This window comes from Monopterus albus, unplaced genomic scaffold (assembly GCF_001952655.1).
Source record: "Monopterus albus unplaced genomic scaffold, M_albus_1.0 scaffold34.1, whole genome shotgun sequence".
NCBI lineage: Eukaryota > Metazoa > Chordata > Actinopteri > Synbranchiformes > Synbranchidae > Monopterus > Monopterus albus.
In genome coordinates this window covers 416,117-433,228 of record NW_018127914.1, presented here as the reverse complement: position 1 = coordinate 433,228, position 17,112 = coordinate 416,117, and the positions used below count along the sequence as shown (strand labels likewise).

Sequence of the window (17,112 nt, the reverse complement as noted above, 5' to 3'; positions counted from 1 at the left end):
CGGGAGCGTGAAAGAGAACAATGTCAAAAACAATACAAGTATTTCAAACACCCTCTCGAAGCAAATGTCAGGGTATTTTTTCCCTGTTCTATTATATAATTTTTGACTTCACACAGTGAATCCTCTGAGTTTGGACTCAAAGCTGCCTCCACCTCTGGGCAACTGAGGGGAGTACAAGAGAGAAAGGTAAGTCTTGGTCAGATGGTCAGCATTCGTGTGGTACAGTAACAAAGAGCAGCTGGGGGTGGGAGAGATGGTTACAGATGAGCTGTGTGGGAGAATGAGTAACAGCATGGACAGATGAAATAGATTAACTGGCTTTAACACAAACCTTCAAAGACAGCGAGAAGGGTGCATGCATTTTTTTGTGTGAGTGAGTGCAAGCGTATTTGAAGGAACCAGAGAGAACTAGAGGCAGGAAACAGAAAGATCATTTGGAATATTAGATGTTAAAAGAGTACTGAGAGATTGGAGTTGTAAGAGAGTGAGAGCTCTATGACCTCTCAAACCTTTCAAAATAAAAAACATTACTTAGAAATAGAGCATGTAACCTTGGTCTAATTTTAAATTAGTACTGCTATTGTCATCTGTATGGGCTAGGGTTAAAACTCAACCTTGGAGAAACTTGACAAAAGTGGTATAAAGAATGTTGTACTATCTTAGTGCATTCATGCTCCTAAATTGAATGAACAGGTAATAGAAAATCTGATGAGTAAATTTTTTAAGCTAAGCTAAGTGGCTGTTATCATATGTTGTCTCACCTGTGTACGGTGCTCACCAACAGAGAACTGAACCACAGCAAAGTTGGGTGAGGTGTGGCTCCCTTCGATGCGCTCCACCGTGGAGGAGTCGATCTTCAGCTCACTGCTGATCTCTGCGCTCTGGATGAAGTCCTCTGTCTTCAGGTCCTCCACACGTTTCAGCTCCCCATCAGCCAGCTGGATAATGGAACCCTTGATGAAATATGGGGGAAGTGAGGGAGGCACCATGGTACTGGACGGGGGAAGAGGAGCAGATGTAGTGACCAGTCCTGGTGGCATGGGAACGATGGGGAGATGAAGCTGGGCTTGGACTACTGCACCTGAAGCGGCCTGGTGGTATGATGTTTCCGGACTTTCTCCTTTGGGAGCAGCGGCACTAATGTATGTGTGTGGGAGTGTGGTCGGAAAAGGCGTGGCTTGGGTAGATGATGTAGTGTGGGAGGATACAGGTTCCAATGTTGTGACTCCACCTCCACTAACAGGTATAATGAGTGGCTGAGTGCCAGGAATGAGTAAGTGTTGTTGTAGGCTGGTGTGGTAGCTGATTGGTGTATGCTGGCTTCCACTTCCCCCGGCAATATAACCAATAATAGGTGGATGGGGGTAGATATTAGTAGAGGAGAGCCCCATTGACAGTGACTCTGTAGCATTGTGGGTGGTCTGGATAACTGTCTGTGGTGACAGCGTGCTGACAGCACCTTTTAGGTTGTCTACATTTAATGGTGGCGGAAAAGAGAATGAGAAAGTGGTGCTGGAGGAGGGTGCGCGATTGACAGGTTTGCCCAAGATGATGCCACCTTTCTCCATGTGTGTGGGGGCAGATGTTGTCAGCTTCTCAGAGCTGGCTCTGGGTGGTACCAGCTGCTGGTCACCATGACTGTTGGGCATTAGCATGACAGAGGTTCTCAGCCCTGAGGGATCGTGAGTAGAATAGTCTGATGGCAGAACCAGCTGGCGTGCCTCATAGGAGGACAAAGAGGATGTGGGATCCTGTGATTTGCTCCCCGACTTGGAGAGGCTAGACTCAGGGGACAATCCAAACCGCCGGCCCCTTTCCAGCTCTCCATTACGAAGCTCTCTGGGCCTGGAGCCACTCTCCTCTTTCCTGGTGGGTCCATCTGTATACTGCACCACAACCTGGGACATCCCATGCCCCAAAGTATGGTGGGGGTGCAGTGACTGGGGAGGAGGAAGGTGAACACTTCCGTGGTGATGAGGCGATGGGACAGTGCGTGGGGAAGTTGACATTTGAACATGATGGGGGATGGGGTCTGTAGAAGGTGGAGGCATGGAGGTCCGCCCAGTGGATGCTCGCTGCTGGTCATGTTTTGAGGCCTGTGAAGGAGCAGAGGATGTCTCTGTGTGTGAGGGTCTCTTTGCACCCAAAGAGGAAGAGGAGGTGGAGGAGAGGGGAGGAGGTGGTGGAGGAGGTGGGAGCAATTGAGGGGAGATGTAGCCTGTGTATGGCGAAGTTATAAACTGCAGATTGTGAGGCAGTTGGGTGCAATGGACAGTTCCTCCAACTGTGGATTGTGACAGGGGGGATGTATAAACTGTAGATAGAGATGATACTAGTCTTAGTGAGGAAGAGGAAGATGAAGAGTCTGATGTGGAGGAGAGGGATTTATACTGGGGCCAATCAGAGTGACTGGAGCTATGGTGCCCACCCACGCTGCTCTCATTTCCACCAGCTACACTGGCAAGCCAGGCCATGTTCTCTGTGCGCTGGCTGTCACTGGCAGGTGGCATGGTAGGCAAGCGATTTTCAGATGGTAATGTGCTAGCGGGGATCTCCCTCTTCTTTGGGGGCAGACATTCATTACTGCGTTCCTGGTTAGACTTCATGTTGATATTGTCTCGTGTCCTCAACTGTACTTGCGTTTCCTTTCCTTAACTTTTGATCTACTCTTGCTTTTTGTTTCTATCTGCTCCCTCTCTGACTTTGTTTTACTTTCCTTTTATTCTGTCTTTTGATGTATTGTCCTTGTCTCACTTCAGTTAGCTAGAAATTAACCTCTCCAATCTTGCCTTCCTTTCCCTCTCTATCCAGTTCACCCAAGGCTCCTGATTATCAGGTCTTTTCTTGATTAACAAAGAAAATCCAGCCTCTAACAAACAGGTGAGGAAGGATTAAAGATGGAGATGAAGATATGGAGGGGTGGTTAGAGGGGAGGGGTAAGACACTCTCTCGGTCCAGGGGTCTTTAGCGTCTCGAGAGTGAGCTCAGCGCGGCAGGGAAGAGTGTCACAATGTCACATCTGCTGCTGCCGCCGAGGACGACGGGGGGCCAAGCACATTGCTCTTCATGCGGAATCATTTCCCTGCAAAAGCAAGCCTGTCCACATGCAGCACAATCCTATGGGAGAGAAAGGCAGACAGAATGTTAGGAAAGGGTGTTGATATCAGACAGATGAATAGATAAATGCATACAAATTTCAGGCCATTTGTATTTTTGCATGTGTGCAGTTTGTTTTTACCTAGACAGCAACTACAATGCAACTGTCCTCAAAATTCCTACCTACTAACGCTGTAAGTGCATTATGCAAGTAATTGCTTTTCAGTGAAAATGACATAAGCAAACACAGTGCAAGTTATCCAGTGCATTGCATCACATCATAAGTACTGTATCTCTGGTCTGGGGTGCAGTGCCACAAAGAAGCACTGCTGATATACTGTATACTGTACTGCGTACATACCGTCTCTGAAGAAAAAATGGAAAACAAAAAAAAGACTAGTCATTTACTTTTCAGTTGTAAAGGTTGTTTTTTTTTATTTTTCAGTTTAAAAATAAAAAAAGCTTTTGACTATCTGGTACAACCATTTATTAATCACATTATAGCAACTTAAACTACCCTATATCATGTTTTGCAACCAGGTGCAAATTCAATTCAAGGACTGGGAGATGGAGAACACATGCTTCAAGCAAACACGGGACATGAAGATGAAAAACAAGCTATAGAAAAGCACCAATTGCCAGCAAGATGATGCACTGCACCAAGACATTCATGACCACAACAAAAGGCTCAGAGAAGACAAACTGTTGAGTGATACTATATGTTTACTGCCATGAAGGTCAAGACAAAAAAGGCTATGAGCCAAGAAAATGATGTCCTGCATCAATAAAGTCCCAAAACAAAAACAAGGCCATGGACTAACACAAGGACACTCATAAATGCTACAATGTTTTATAGGATGAAGATAAGGCCATGAGTTTAAATAATAACACCTGCAACAAAAAAAATCAGAAAGTTAAGAATAGCACTAACACACTAAGTGCTATTGTGTAAATTTGGCTTGCACTAAATTTGCCCACTGATTGACCATAGTTTTGGTTACATTGTTGTATGTACAGCCTGTTTTATATAAACTACCTGTGATTAAATTGTGCTACAACAATGTAACCAAAACTATGGTCAATCAGTGGGCAAATTTTAAAAATCAAATCATGTACTGTACAGTAAATGACAAATATGCTGATGACTGGACTGTGTTTGTAGAAGAATTGAACAAAGCTTTCCACATGGTAAAAGCAGTTGTTGTAGTGCCAACAGGTGGCTTGCTGATGCGGTTTTGTTGCCACAACATTAAGTAACACAGTGTTTGGCTGGCAGGAATTTTTTTGCTCCAGACATTTTAGTTAAGAAGAGGAATTGAAGCAGACAAAAAAAGAAAGACAAAAAAACATAGCAGTTCTGATGCGGACGCTTAGAGCACTATTAATAATAACCAAGAAGTTTCAATACTGCAATATTTGGACGTCCATTAACATGTCTTTGCTGTATTCAACAAAGTATGTTAGGGTGTACCAGGTGGTGTGTGTGTGTGTGTGTGTGTGTGTGTGTGTGTGTGTGTGTGTGTGTGTGTGTGTGTGCCATCTGTTAGTGAGGACCCCCTGCTGCAAAAGTTGGAAAGCTTGGTCTGACTCTAGTAAATAATGTATAAGCGTTTCAAGCACAGGAACCCACCCACAAATGCAACCAAGCACTCACCATCTTGCTTCATCAGCGCACACACCTGGACATATTCAATTATGCTGATACATGAACTCTTCCTGACACACAGCACAAGTTCACACACCAGCACACACACAAGCACAATCTTTCACCACCAAGTGCACAAACACTGACAGCTCAAAGACTCTCTTATTTGCACACTTGAACATGGGCTGAGTTGCAGCTGACTAACAATTTATCAATTTATTTCTTCAGTTAGGAGCAAAATCAGTGGGTTTACACTGTCAGAGGGTGAGTGTGTATCATGTAAGTGTGAAATGTGAACAATTTCCAATTTAGAAACCTATTAGCATTACTGTCATAAGAAAATAAATGAATTACAGCCAGGTACAAAATCAGTTTGTCTCATAGCTAATTTCCTCTTCCATAACAACTATACAGGGAGTGAACTTTTATATAATTAATCTGTTTCATTTATATTAAGACTAAAAGACTAAAACATAATTAAGGGCATGTCCAGTTTGAGAGACAGGCTGAAGGGTCCCACCACAGGTGGCTAAACACTAGCTGTTTAGTGAGCTCTACTCATGCTCCACCTATTTGCCCATTTTTGGATTAGCCATAGCAGTCAGAGCGAAGCAAGAAGGCGACTGCCAGATTTCACAATGGGTTTGTCCAACTTTTATGTGCAGTCAATGGTTTGCCCTCCATTACAGCTATAAAAGCAGATGTGGGAAATATTCTGTATCAGAAAGTGTCTTGATATTACTTTGGATGCCTCTTGCTGACACCATTATCTGAGATTAAGCATTACAAGTCATTTAAAAATATGGACAATATGAAAATGCTGAGGAGAATGTTGGAAAAACAGGTCACAGCCATTTGTGCACTGCTACCTATAAGGACTTCAACAGCTGCCAACTCTGTTCTCATTAGACCCGTAGAAGAGCCTTTGATAGTCAGAGTCTGACTACATGATCTCTGGAGTTTCCAAACCACAAAAAATGTAATCTTTCAACTGCGATGATCGGGCCAACCTCTTCTCCAGCAGAGTGATACCAACTGTGCCCACTGTGTGTCAGTGTTTGTTCGGTAGAATGAAGGACATCTTGCCTCTCAAGCAGATTCCAAGCAGTGATTTAAGAAGTGTTGCGGTGCTACTACAACAACTGCAGAGTAAGCTGTAGGAGTAAATACATGCAAATTCACATGTACTTACAGTACAAGAACACCCACACACATTCATGCAGGCTTTGTTTTATGGTAGTGAGCAAACACACGCACGCTTTCTCAAGTACACACCATCTGTTCATTCAAGCAGGCATGACTCAGATGCATGTCGAGAGGTACTGTTGATCAGTGAGCTTTTAGCACAGAGATGAACTCCACTCCAGCACTCTACCTCCACTCACCCTGCCCACCTCTCCTTCTCGATAACTCTATTCTCAGTTGTCCTTCATCCCATCTAATGGTTTTATGTTCCTCTGCCTCTCCATGTCATTGCTTCTTCGCCCTTGGCCTCCTTTTACATTAATCTTCTACTTGTTTCTATACTGTACTGTACCACACCTCAGCCACTCTGCTGTAGTACAGCCATAATAAATAGATAAAACAAAAAGAAACTACTATGCTTATATTCACCAGACTCCTCACAAAATTTAGGAAAAGATGATTATTATGTGTTGGAGAGCTCTCAGATCAGAGCTATTCCGTATCAGCTGTCAAATCAGACACTGACAGAGTCAGTTCTCTCCATGCTGCCATCTATGAAAGCTTTTATCTGCAGAGTGAGGCACATCATTTCTGACAGTTCACTCTAGCATGTGAAACAAGGTTTCTGAGAAGTGCAGGAGAAATATGCATTGTGTAATGGGATGTAATGTACTGCTGTTATATTCAGTATGGGTAGTAAGTGTGGTATGACACCGCAGCTGCTAAACAACTACTACAAGACAAGTGGTTTGTCACATTGCACTACTACTGAGTTATACAATAGATATATAATAAACAGGAGGAACGTATCTGCACAAACAGAGGCTGATTGACAATACTCAGACACTATTCCTGGGGAAAAACTTTCACACTTGATCCTTTCTCTTATACTTTATCCTGCAGTGTTGTGAGATGGCAAACGAAAGAAAAAGAAAGAGATGTTAACAGTGGACTAGAGGGAGGGTATGAGAGTGCAGAAAGGCTTGGGACACGTGGGGCAGGGGAAGAGAGACAGAGAGGCAGGCTCAACTGACCTACATTGCAGAAAGAGAGAGTATTGCTTCACAGAAACTGACACTCAAACACACATCACTAAATAGCTATGTCACCTGAATCTTGCTGAGTTTGCAGTGTGTATGCATGTGTGGATATCAGCTGACCTGTAACCCAAGTCATCTGTCCTCCATGTGCTTTAGTCTCTCTCGCTCTCTCTCTCTCTCTCTCTCTCTCTCTCTCTCACACACACACACACACACACACATTAACAAACACAATGATCCACCTTAACAAAGCCTGCCTATGTGTCTCCTCTCTGGTGTGAGTCAGTAACCTGAATCGTTCACTCATAGACTATACTACTGTCCTTCTACGGTCACAACAGTGGAGATGTGTGTATGTCACCCTCTCTCTCCTTCACACTAAAAATGTACACACAAACACACACTTTTTCTTTCCTTGACATGTATCAAATTCATGTATAAATGTATAAACATGTTTAAAATCCAGTACATACCGCAGCTGTATGAAATACCAGAAAAAACTGGATCTGTAGATACATTTTAAAGTGCTTATAATGTCTGATATTTGTCATTAAAACCCTGCAGGGAGACAGAGTTAATCTTTCATGTGCCTATTATGTGTAATAAGCACATGATATTTATTCAAGCAGTAATGGACTGCTTCGTGGTTATGGCACCTTTACTACATTTCTATGGCCACATGATATTTATTCAAGCAGTAATGGCTGCACTAATACTGTACCTATGGTCATTTACAATGACAACATAATGTTTATAATAGCAACAGTTGTTCTAAAACACAAACACTGAGTTTAACAATTTACTGCAATTACATTTCTACAGTGCATACATTAGAAAAATGCACTGTATCTTACCTTAAGGCCTCTATACAGTGCAGTCTTATTAGAAATGTTACGAGCTATTATCATACAGTTTATATTTTTGACTGAATCACATTCAAATTATGTAAACAATATTTGCAGCAATGTCATTACATTCCCATTTAATAAATGCAATGTTAAAATTTTGTGTTGATGCTGTCAACTCTGATTCACTCAGCTTTGGTTGTCAGCATCAACAGCGTGGTTTATAATTACATGCAGGTATGTCTGGTCCATAAACAAAATCCAATTAAAGTCTCCTTAAACAAGAACCTTCATTCAACTTTGCTTTTCAACTCAGGACGTTAGGTGGAGCCAATACAATGCAGGATTTTAAAGTCAAGTCAAGGTTTAAAAATAGCTACTTTGTGTTGTTTTACCAATTAACTAACCAACACATCATTACTTTGTCTGCACAAGCATTTAGATTAGGCGCTGTGGCAATATAAAGCTGGTGTGCATGGACTACATGTGTCTGTTGTGTTTGAATTTCTGTGTGCGTGTGATTGCCCAGTTATAATCTTAATCATGATCAATGGGATAAGTCCAACATGCTGTGTTATCTCACTGCTAAATATAGTACTACTGGAGAGTACAGTGTTGCTGTAGGCTTATATAGTTCTGTCTCTGTCTGCTTCTCTGTTTCTTCCTCTATGTCTCTCTGCAACCTTTTGTCTATGTGATTTCTTTTATTACTGTGGATGTGTCTCCATATGTGTGTGCACATTACAGAGACCCTTGCCAGACTGGGAACTCTGAGAGGACTCTTCACTCCCCACTAGTGATTACACACAAACAACAACAAACACACATGCAAATAGGAACAGCAAGAGATTGTGAAGGAGTGGAATGGACGTTCTGCCATTGAGAGATGAAGACACCGAGGGAGGGGTGAAAAAGAGAAGCGAGTGCAAAAAAGAAGGGGAGAGAGAGAGAACGTGGTTATGAGTTACATAAACAAAAAAGACAGAGACGGAGAGAAACAAATGACTGTGAGAAAAAGGGAGACTCTCTTTCAGAAAACAAACACTTAGGCAGACTTGCATGACTTGCACTTTCTCAGCCCTCGACAACCCTGAGATTGGGAGAGTGGTTGGGATGTGTGTGTGTATGTGTGTGTGTGTGTGTGGGGGGGGGTCTACACAGACACAGAGAGAGTTAGGAAAGAAAAGAGCCAGCTGAAAGAGAGGAATGAGGGGAGAGGAGAGAAGAGAAGAGCAGAGGAGAGGAGAGGGGAGAAGAGGAGAGAAAAGAAGAGGGGAGAGAGGAAGAGAAGAGAAGAGAAGAGAAAGGAAGAGAAGAGAAGAAGGGAGGGGAAACACTTCAGGATGATGGCCGAATGGGAAAGCAATGACGACTGTAGGAAAAACTAGGGCAGATGCAGTATACGCACTTACATATGACATACTGTGATACAACAAGACAAACATTCAGGACACACACACACACACACACACACACACACACACACATGCTGATGCTCTCTCTCACTCCCACACACACTTCATTCAGAGACTGAAAAACTGTGTGAAGTGTACTTACCAGGGTAACAGGAGTAGCCCACTTCCGCAGCATGCTCTCTCTCTCCTTCCTTTCCTCCCTTAACTCCTCTCTCCTCTTGTTCTGCCGTGTCCCTTGTAAAGCACCCTGAGTCTCGCTCCGTCTCCCTCGAGCGGAAAATCCCAAGCAGATTCAGCGTACTTGTGCTACAAACTGCTCTCAGCCTTTCTCACCCTCCAAACAAACACACACACACACAAATACACACTCACACACACAGCCTACAAGCCCTCTCCTACATCTTCGAGGCAGGAAGCTACCTCACTAACGCTGACATTCAGCACTCAGGTGATCACACACACACACACACAACTGGTAGTGCACACTTGCACACGCCCACAGGGAGGGAGTCCCGCATGCAGAGCTCCAGCGTGTATTATGCAAGGGGCTGAATGCGAGCCAGAGCTCTCACACTGCCCCTACACACACATAAACACTAAACACACACACTCAAACACACATAGAGCCCCTCCTACAGTTCGCTCGGCCAACTTCATCAGGTACACGCCAACTGGCTGCACGCCCAGAGACAGATTACAAGCAGAGAGAGAGAGAGAGAGAGAGAGAGAGGGAGAGGGTGGGTGGGAGTTTGTTACACTGAGAAGGGCAGAGGAGGTAGTGTGGGAGAGATAAAGAGGGGGGAGGGAGGAAGAGAGTGAGCAGCTGAGATTAGAGAGAGTACATGAAAGAGTGATACAGAAAACTCCTGCACATAGACACACACGTACAAAGGACTGCAACTATATTAATGACTACTGCATATTAATCTGTAGTTTTGTTTTCTTTTTTTTCCAATTACGACCTATAAAATGTCAAACAATAGCTTAAAACGCCTTATAACAATTTTGCATAGTCCTATTAAGATGTTCCATATTCAATTTGAAATGATAGAAAAATAAGATAAAGATAAAGAAATGTTTAAAACTGTTGTTACTTTTCTGCCAACCTAATAATGAATTAATTTCATTTTTAAGTGTCTGACTACTTCCACTCACATTTCCACAAATACACTTGAGTTAATACACATGTACAAAACAGTACATCTGAGAAGAAGAAGAATTACACCGCAATGAGATCAATGCCAGTCACAAACAAGGTTACAGCCATTATCTACAGTGTTTTTCTCTTTATGCTGATGCACTAGGTGTCAGATGAAGGGCTACACTTTTTCTGTTCAACCACTAGATGTCATCAGTGATTATTTTGCTGACAGCTTACCAGTCTATTTCCCTTAGTTAGCTGACCTAGTTAAAAGACCATTTGCAAGTAAATATAGATGAAATGTGCTCCTCACTGGTAAGAGATGGAGCACGCACAGGGAAGAAGTGAGCACTCACACACATACAGCATTGTCCCACTAGATTTAATGGCTCTAAACATGCTCTATAGACATATCCTCTTTGTGTTGGTCGTCCTGTCAGCTTGATATCAATCCTGAGTTCAGCATGGAATATTCATGGACTGTTGCGAAACAGGAGACATTTCAAAGATTGCTTTTAATTTTGTAAAGAGGAGAGGCTTGACTGAGTAAGCAATCTGCATGTTCCTTGTTTTCTTTTTCATTTTAATTTGGACATAAGCACTCAGAGCCATCATGTTTTTGCATAGATTTTCAATATAATTTGGCAATGAAATAGTGTGATAGTACTATGGTGTTTCTTTTCTTTTTGTAGTTACAGTTTGACTTTGTGTAGGTGTTGTTGCTGTTCATGTTAAAGATATACAGTACAGAAATAAAAGGACTTTCAAATCTCAAAATTTCTTTCCTGATTTGAAATTAATGCATGCATTTATTTAGAAACATTATTTTGACATAAACTAGGTTTTAGATACATTTTTGGAAGTTATAACATTATCAAGGTTGTATCTTTTTTACTTGTTTGTCTTGTGTTTTAGCAAGTAAATAACTGCTGCATTGTTTTATCATCACTACTGAGATATAAAAGAAAAGTATCTACATGAAAAAAACAAAGTATGTAGCTTAAATGAACATACCAGGAGCTTGAGGGACAGAAACACAAGGACAATACAGACAACGAGACTCAATTCACAAGATTCAGAAGAAAGAAAGCTAAATCAGCAGAGACTGCTGTATATTATTTTCACAGGCCCTTCTGTTTTGTCAGGTGACCTCAACAGCGCGGCAAAATTTGTCTGTTGCCTTGGCAGATAATTTCAGCCACTCTGCATTTAATCATAATTCATTTGTGTGGGTTTGTTTACAATCCACAGTCGAGTGAAAGCAGTCTGAGAGAGCTAGAGAGTGGGGGTGGAGAATGAGCACAAAAACATAAGCAAACAGAATCGGTTTTGAGAGATTTCAACTTTTATAATAGTGATTTTTAGTTCTTTCTCTGTAGCGTCTCCTCCTGTGGTCAGTTGACCTGTCATCTGAAACATTTTCTGTCCGACACAGCCCGTCACACATCAACACCTTTCAATCAGATCTGAAAACCCACAAGACTCTGTTCTCCATCAGAGTCAAATACATATTGTATTGTTTTTCTTCAGATCTTCCCTAACCATTCCAACCAGGAAACTTGTTTCTTTTAAACAACTGGAGACCATCACTAAATGTCTAAGGTATGACCATTTGATCATAAATCGCTGCAAAAATCTGTGTTTTATTGTTCCTACATCTTTTTATAAACCTGTCACACGCTCAAATTTAATTTCCTCTCTTTGTGACTAATTGATTTTATGTTTGTAACATAAAATTGCTAAGGCCCCTTAGCTGTTTTATACATTTAGATCTCAAGAACAACATGGAAAAATTGTGAGGTGTGTTAGGAGCCACACTGTATACCGAGTATAATCTGTTTTTCATAAAATAATATCGATATATTTTACTTGTAGCAAGCACAAGGCTCTGACTCGTACACAACAGAAATAAATGTACATTTCTTTCCTTTTGTAAAGTTTTCGGGATCATACTTTTCAGAAGTGACTTGCCAACTGGATTAGATCAGATTCTTTAGAGGATCAGGATCTAGAAAGATACAAGCAATTAATTCTTCATTGCAATTCTCTCCTCAGTATTCGCCAGGTTAAATAAATCAATGAAATGTTAACTGCACTGAAATTTTCCACGGCAAACACTGTTTCACTCTCCTCGTCTTTCTTCTGTCTTCCTGCACAGTGGAGAACAGTCTCAGTCACAGCCAGTCACTAAGGAAACTGATGAAAAGCTTCTATATATACACACACCCATATACATATCACAGACTTCTCTGCTGTCTCTCTCTCCCTCTTACACACTCACACAGACACTCACGCTGTCTCAGTCGCCCACACAAATTTCACACATGCCGAGGTTTTGTGACAACGGCATCCCCCGCCTTCCTACACTTTCTTTGCCTATCTATTCCCCTTTCGTCTCTGTCAGTGAAAGTCTCAGCTCTCTTGTTTATCCATGTCTTTCCATCTGTCTCTATGTGTGACTGTGTGTGCCTGTGAGTGTGCAAGAGCCTGTGAGACAGCAGGTAGAGAGCCATCTAATGGCCACACATACACACATGTGATCACTGGAAGGTTTTCTAATGAAGGTACGCCCTTATTACAACATCTTAATCATTATTCTGTACATGTTCTCTTCATAATTTATCATTCATAGTCATTTGTAATCATTAAATAATCATGATAACAGTGCCCTCTGAACCAGGGGCCATTTTTACACTGTACAAATATGTTTTTTCCATGTGCTTCTCTCTCACAAACCCTCTGCCAGGCTGTGTTAACTTGCTGGCAGTGCAGTGTGCTACTTCAGCCCAAGCCACATCCCATTCACAAACCTAGTAATCCAAATACACTGTTAGATTCCTGCTAGTCACAGACACACAAAGAAGAATGTGTGTGTGTGTGTGTGCAGGATTAGGGAGGGACTGGAATGGACAGGCAAATCGCTGCTAAGCTCCTCTATTGCTCTATAATCCTACTGAGTACACACATACACATACACATACACAAATGCAAACATATGCAAATACGCTGTGCACATAGAGATACACAAACATGAACTCTCTCTCTCTTTCATTTTCACACAAATCCTCTATACACACACACACACACACACACACACACACACACACACACACACACACACACACTCACTTACAATAGAACAACAAATATGCAGGCAAAATTCCAACACATTCATTCAAGGGCAAACATAGACATAAACACCCAAATATTATATCAAAGACAACATATGATCCTGCTCAGAGGATGCGTGTAACTGCACTAAGGGGAGTAAGAGGAAAAGGAGGCAGGGGAGGCAGTTGGACAGAGAAGAAAAAAATTAAGTAAAAGAGATCAATGAAGAGAAAAAGGCAGAAAAGAGGAGTGAAAGAAAAGGGACACGTAACAGTAATTCAAACTCTATTCATCATTACACGATCCATTGATTAGTTCTACCAACACAGCTATTAGTCCTTTGTTAGCTCCTACAACATAAGACCTTAACATGCCAAGGTCAGTTACTTTTAAATAGACTTTCTTCTTCACTATTCGCATATTTGTAATGCTAATTTAAAGCAAGTACTCTATATTTCCTCTAAATACTTTTCACACCTCATCCTTGTGCTCCTGTGATCTTTCCACGTGGGCGGAATTTGGTGAGAAATGCAGGCATGCGAACAGACTCAGACAACCTGAGTGTGATCATTTCTCAGCTAAGTCAGGATGAGGACAAACTGACAGGTGTGGGGCGTAGGACTCTGGCTGCAAACAACACATATGTAGTGTTTCCGTCACTTCAGGGGACATTACATTGACTCTCTGTCCTACATATGTCCACATCTAGGACAGAGAATCATACAGTTGTGTGTGCTGAAGGGGAACTGCCCCGCTGTAATGGGCCTCTGCAGGAAGAGTGACGCTAACCAGCATGAATAAGCACTGTATGGATGAAAGAGAGGTGGGCGACTACTCAGTATGCATCCTTGCCTGTGAGTAATGTGTTCCACCTTTTCAAAAGCGGACAGACAAAAATGTCAGACAATCAGCATCCCAGGTTGAGCATGCAGACTCGCACATATTCATCAAATCCCTCTGCTCTATGCAAGCACATCCAGTACCTCTGAGACTTAACAGGACACACATGTAGTACACACCGCAGACATGCAGACAGATGGACAAATTCCACAGCCAGGAACACAAACACACTCCACAGGTGTGTGCTTGCTGCCCAGCAGTGTGTCTCCTCCTGAGGCCACAAGCTGTGTGATAAGCACAATAATAAAGTCTGATAAAATACACAAACCCATATACATGTCTGGTTATCTTACTATATACAAGGAAATGCACGTAATTGTGTTGATAGCTGTCAAGCTCCCACAAAGGTAAAATAACTTCAGCCAGCTGAAAAACCAAGGGACAATGTTTTATATTGCCTGCTATGATCAGCTGGAAATACTGCAACCAAAACACAGAAATTTCATGTTTTTGCTTCATGAATACCTATAATAGGGACCAGAGAGTAAACAGTATGTACTTCTCAAGGCTTGTGCAAAGAACAAGGACACACACACACACACACACACACACACACACACACACACACACACACACACACACACACAAAACAAAACAACAATGTTATGCAATTACGTCCTCTCTAGATAGTTCGTAAATGACAGTTTCTAATAAATGCATACATAACAACCAATGAAAAAATGTACATACCATAGCAAACCAATAATCAGTATGTGGAATAACTTAATATCAGCTGATAATATTGGACTACCAATATTAGTTGGACTCTAACGCCCGTATTTCTCATTATTTTTTTATTGTAATTGTAAAATTCTATATCTAATCGGCTGAGCTGTAGCTTATGTTGGAGCTTAAACATTCACAGTAACAGTTTAAATATTGAGGCTACTGTTCACGTATACACTCACTCACATCCATGTTGGATCTGCAGTATTGCAACTTAAATTGTTTAAGACTTTACAAAGAGAGAAAGACTAGAAGCCTCACTTTTCCAACAAATCTTTCAACATCACTATTTTCTGTAGTTTTTTGCATGCAAGCACACGCACACGCACACACACACACACACACACACAGACAGTACACGCAAACACAGATGAAAGGAAATTCCATCTTGGTGACTTTCTCTGGGTGGGTCTTTTCCAAACTAAGCAAAGACCAGCAACTGCTTTATATCTGTGTGTGAGAATGTGTGGATGTACAAATTTAAAAAACTTTGAGACTTTGTGTGCTAAATGGCATGCACACCCTATCTGGCACGCAAACAGCTGCATTATGGAATGTAATAAATAACATGTTTCAGAACCTTTGGCGCACTCTCTCTCTCTCTCTCTCTCTCTCTCACACACACACACACACACACACACACACACACACACACACACACACACACACACACACACACACAGTTGTCTTGAGAGTGGCTGTCTGTATCCCCACAAGTCATAAAACTCTTTGACCCTGACCCAGTTTCAACACCAAACCCCAATTATTTTGCCTAGACCTGTAACATTGTGCACTTTTGCAGTTTGACAGCAGTTACATAAGGATTTGTGTTAGTAGAGAACATGGGGGGGAGTGTGAGTGAGAAAAACAGAAGGGTGGAAGAGAGACAAGAGGAGAGGCAAGAAGGACAAGACAGGAGGAGAGGGAATGGAGGATAAAGGTGCAAATAAATGAAGGAGAAGCAGAAAGAAAATTGATAGAGACAGTGATGTCACCCTGTAGTGTCACTGCAGTGAGAGGGACAAAGAAAGAGACTGAAAGAGAGAGAGAATAATGGATGTTGAGAAAGGGACTTAAGAGATCTATTGGCTGAGAAGTCATGCAGACAACCTTTCACTCTTTAGGCAATTGATTTAGGGGTACTGTGCAGAATGCATTGTGTGTGTGTGGGCATGTGTGTGTGTATGTGCACACGCACGTGCCTTTGACTGAGTGACGGTGAAACTCTGGTTTAAGGCCTTGGGGCATAATGGAGTACTACTAGACATCTCTCTTTTGAGACTGTACTTGAGACTGAGACTGTCTTTCTCCTCTCAGTGTGTTTGTGTGTGTGAATGCAAGTGGATGTTTGTGTGCATACAGGTTGGTGTGTGTTTATGCATGTGTAAGGGACAGACATCAACAGAAAGAATGAGGAAGAATTGGGAAAAAACACAGAAACCTTGGCAGTCTGTAAATGTGAGCTTTAATCCCTCTGGTGTGTATGTGTGTGTATTTCTGTTACTCATGCTGTGGGTCCTGCTCACACAAGGTGAACCATTGCATTTAAGAGTAAAGTCTTTGTCTTATGGGCAATGTAAGGTCTAGCACATACAGTAGCATTTATGGTTAAGTCCTCAGTGAATAATTGTAAGCCAATGTGTTGTCCTCCTATTTGACAAAAACAAGATTGTGTGACTGCCTCTGTGTGTGTGTGTGTGTGTGTTTCAAGAGGACAGCATAATGGAATGCCTCAGTTCAAGACTTGCCAAGAGCACTTTTCCCATACGCAAGGGAGCCAAGACTTCCCCAACCAGCCAAGAATAGCACCGACTCTCTCACTCTCTCTCTCTGCTTTACTCCACCTCTCACTCACATAGCCACATACACACAAACACTCACACTTTCTACTCTTTGGCTTTGACAAGAAAGGAGATGATATAGTGTGAAGGAGGGAAGGAGAGCCTCACACTTCAGTCAGCACAGTTAAAGAGACAGAAGGCCAACAAAAGGAAGAAGGATGCTTTCT

At 42.0% G+C, this 17,112-nt stretch overlaps 2 protein-coding genes across 3 annotated transcripts in view; both read right to left on the bottom strand.

Moving 5' to 3' along the window:
- The window catches only part of dtnbp1b (dystrobrevin binding protein 1b), a 555,482-nt gene that overhangs the window by 124,326 nt on the left and 414,044 nt on the right, over positions 1-17,112 (bottom strand). The gene's annotated exons all lie outside the window — the stretch shown is intronic.
- Positions 1-17,112, bottom strand: part of atxn1a (ataxin 1a) — an 82,701-nt gene that overhangs the window by 8,535 nt on the left and 57,054 nt on the right. Inside the window, exons 1-2 of one of the 2 annotated variants that reach the window (XM_020597551.1) lie at positions 9,369-9,738; positions 762-3,117 (exon numbers count right to left, since the gene is read on the bottom strand). In XM_020597551.1, coding sequence (XP_020453207.1) covers positions 762-2,606 — 1,845 coding nt within the window. In that variant the 5' untranslated portion in view covers positions 2,607-3,117; positions 9,369-9,738. Of the gene's footprint in view, positions 1-761; positions 3,118-9,368; positions 9,739-17,112 lie in introns of those variants that run through there. The other variant, XM_020597550.1, reaches the window with a different exon arrangement.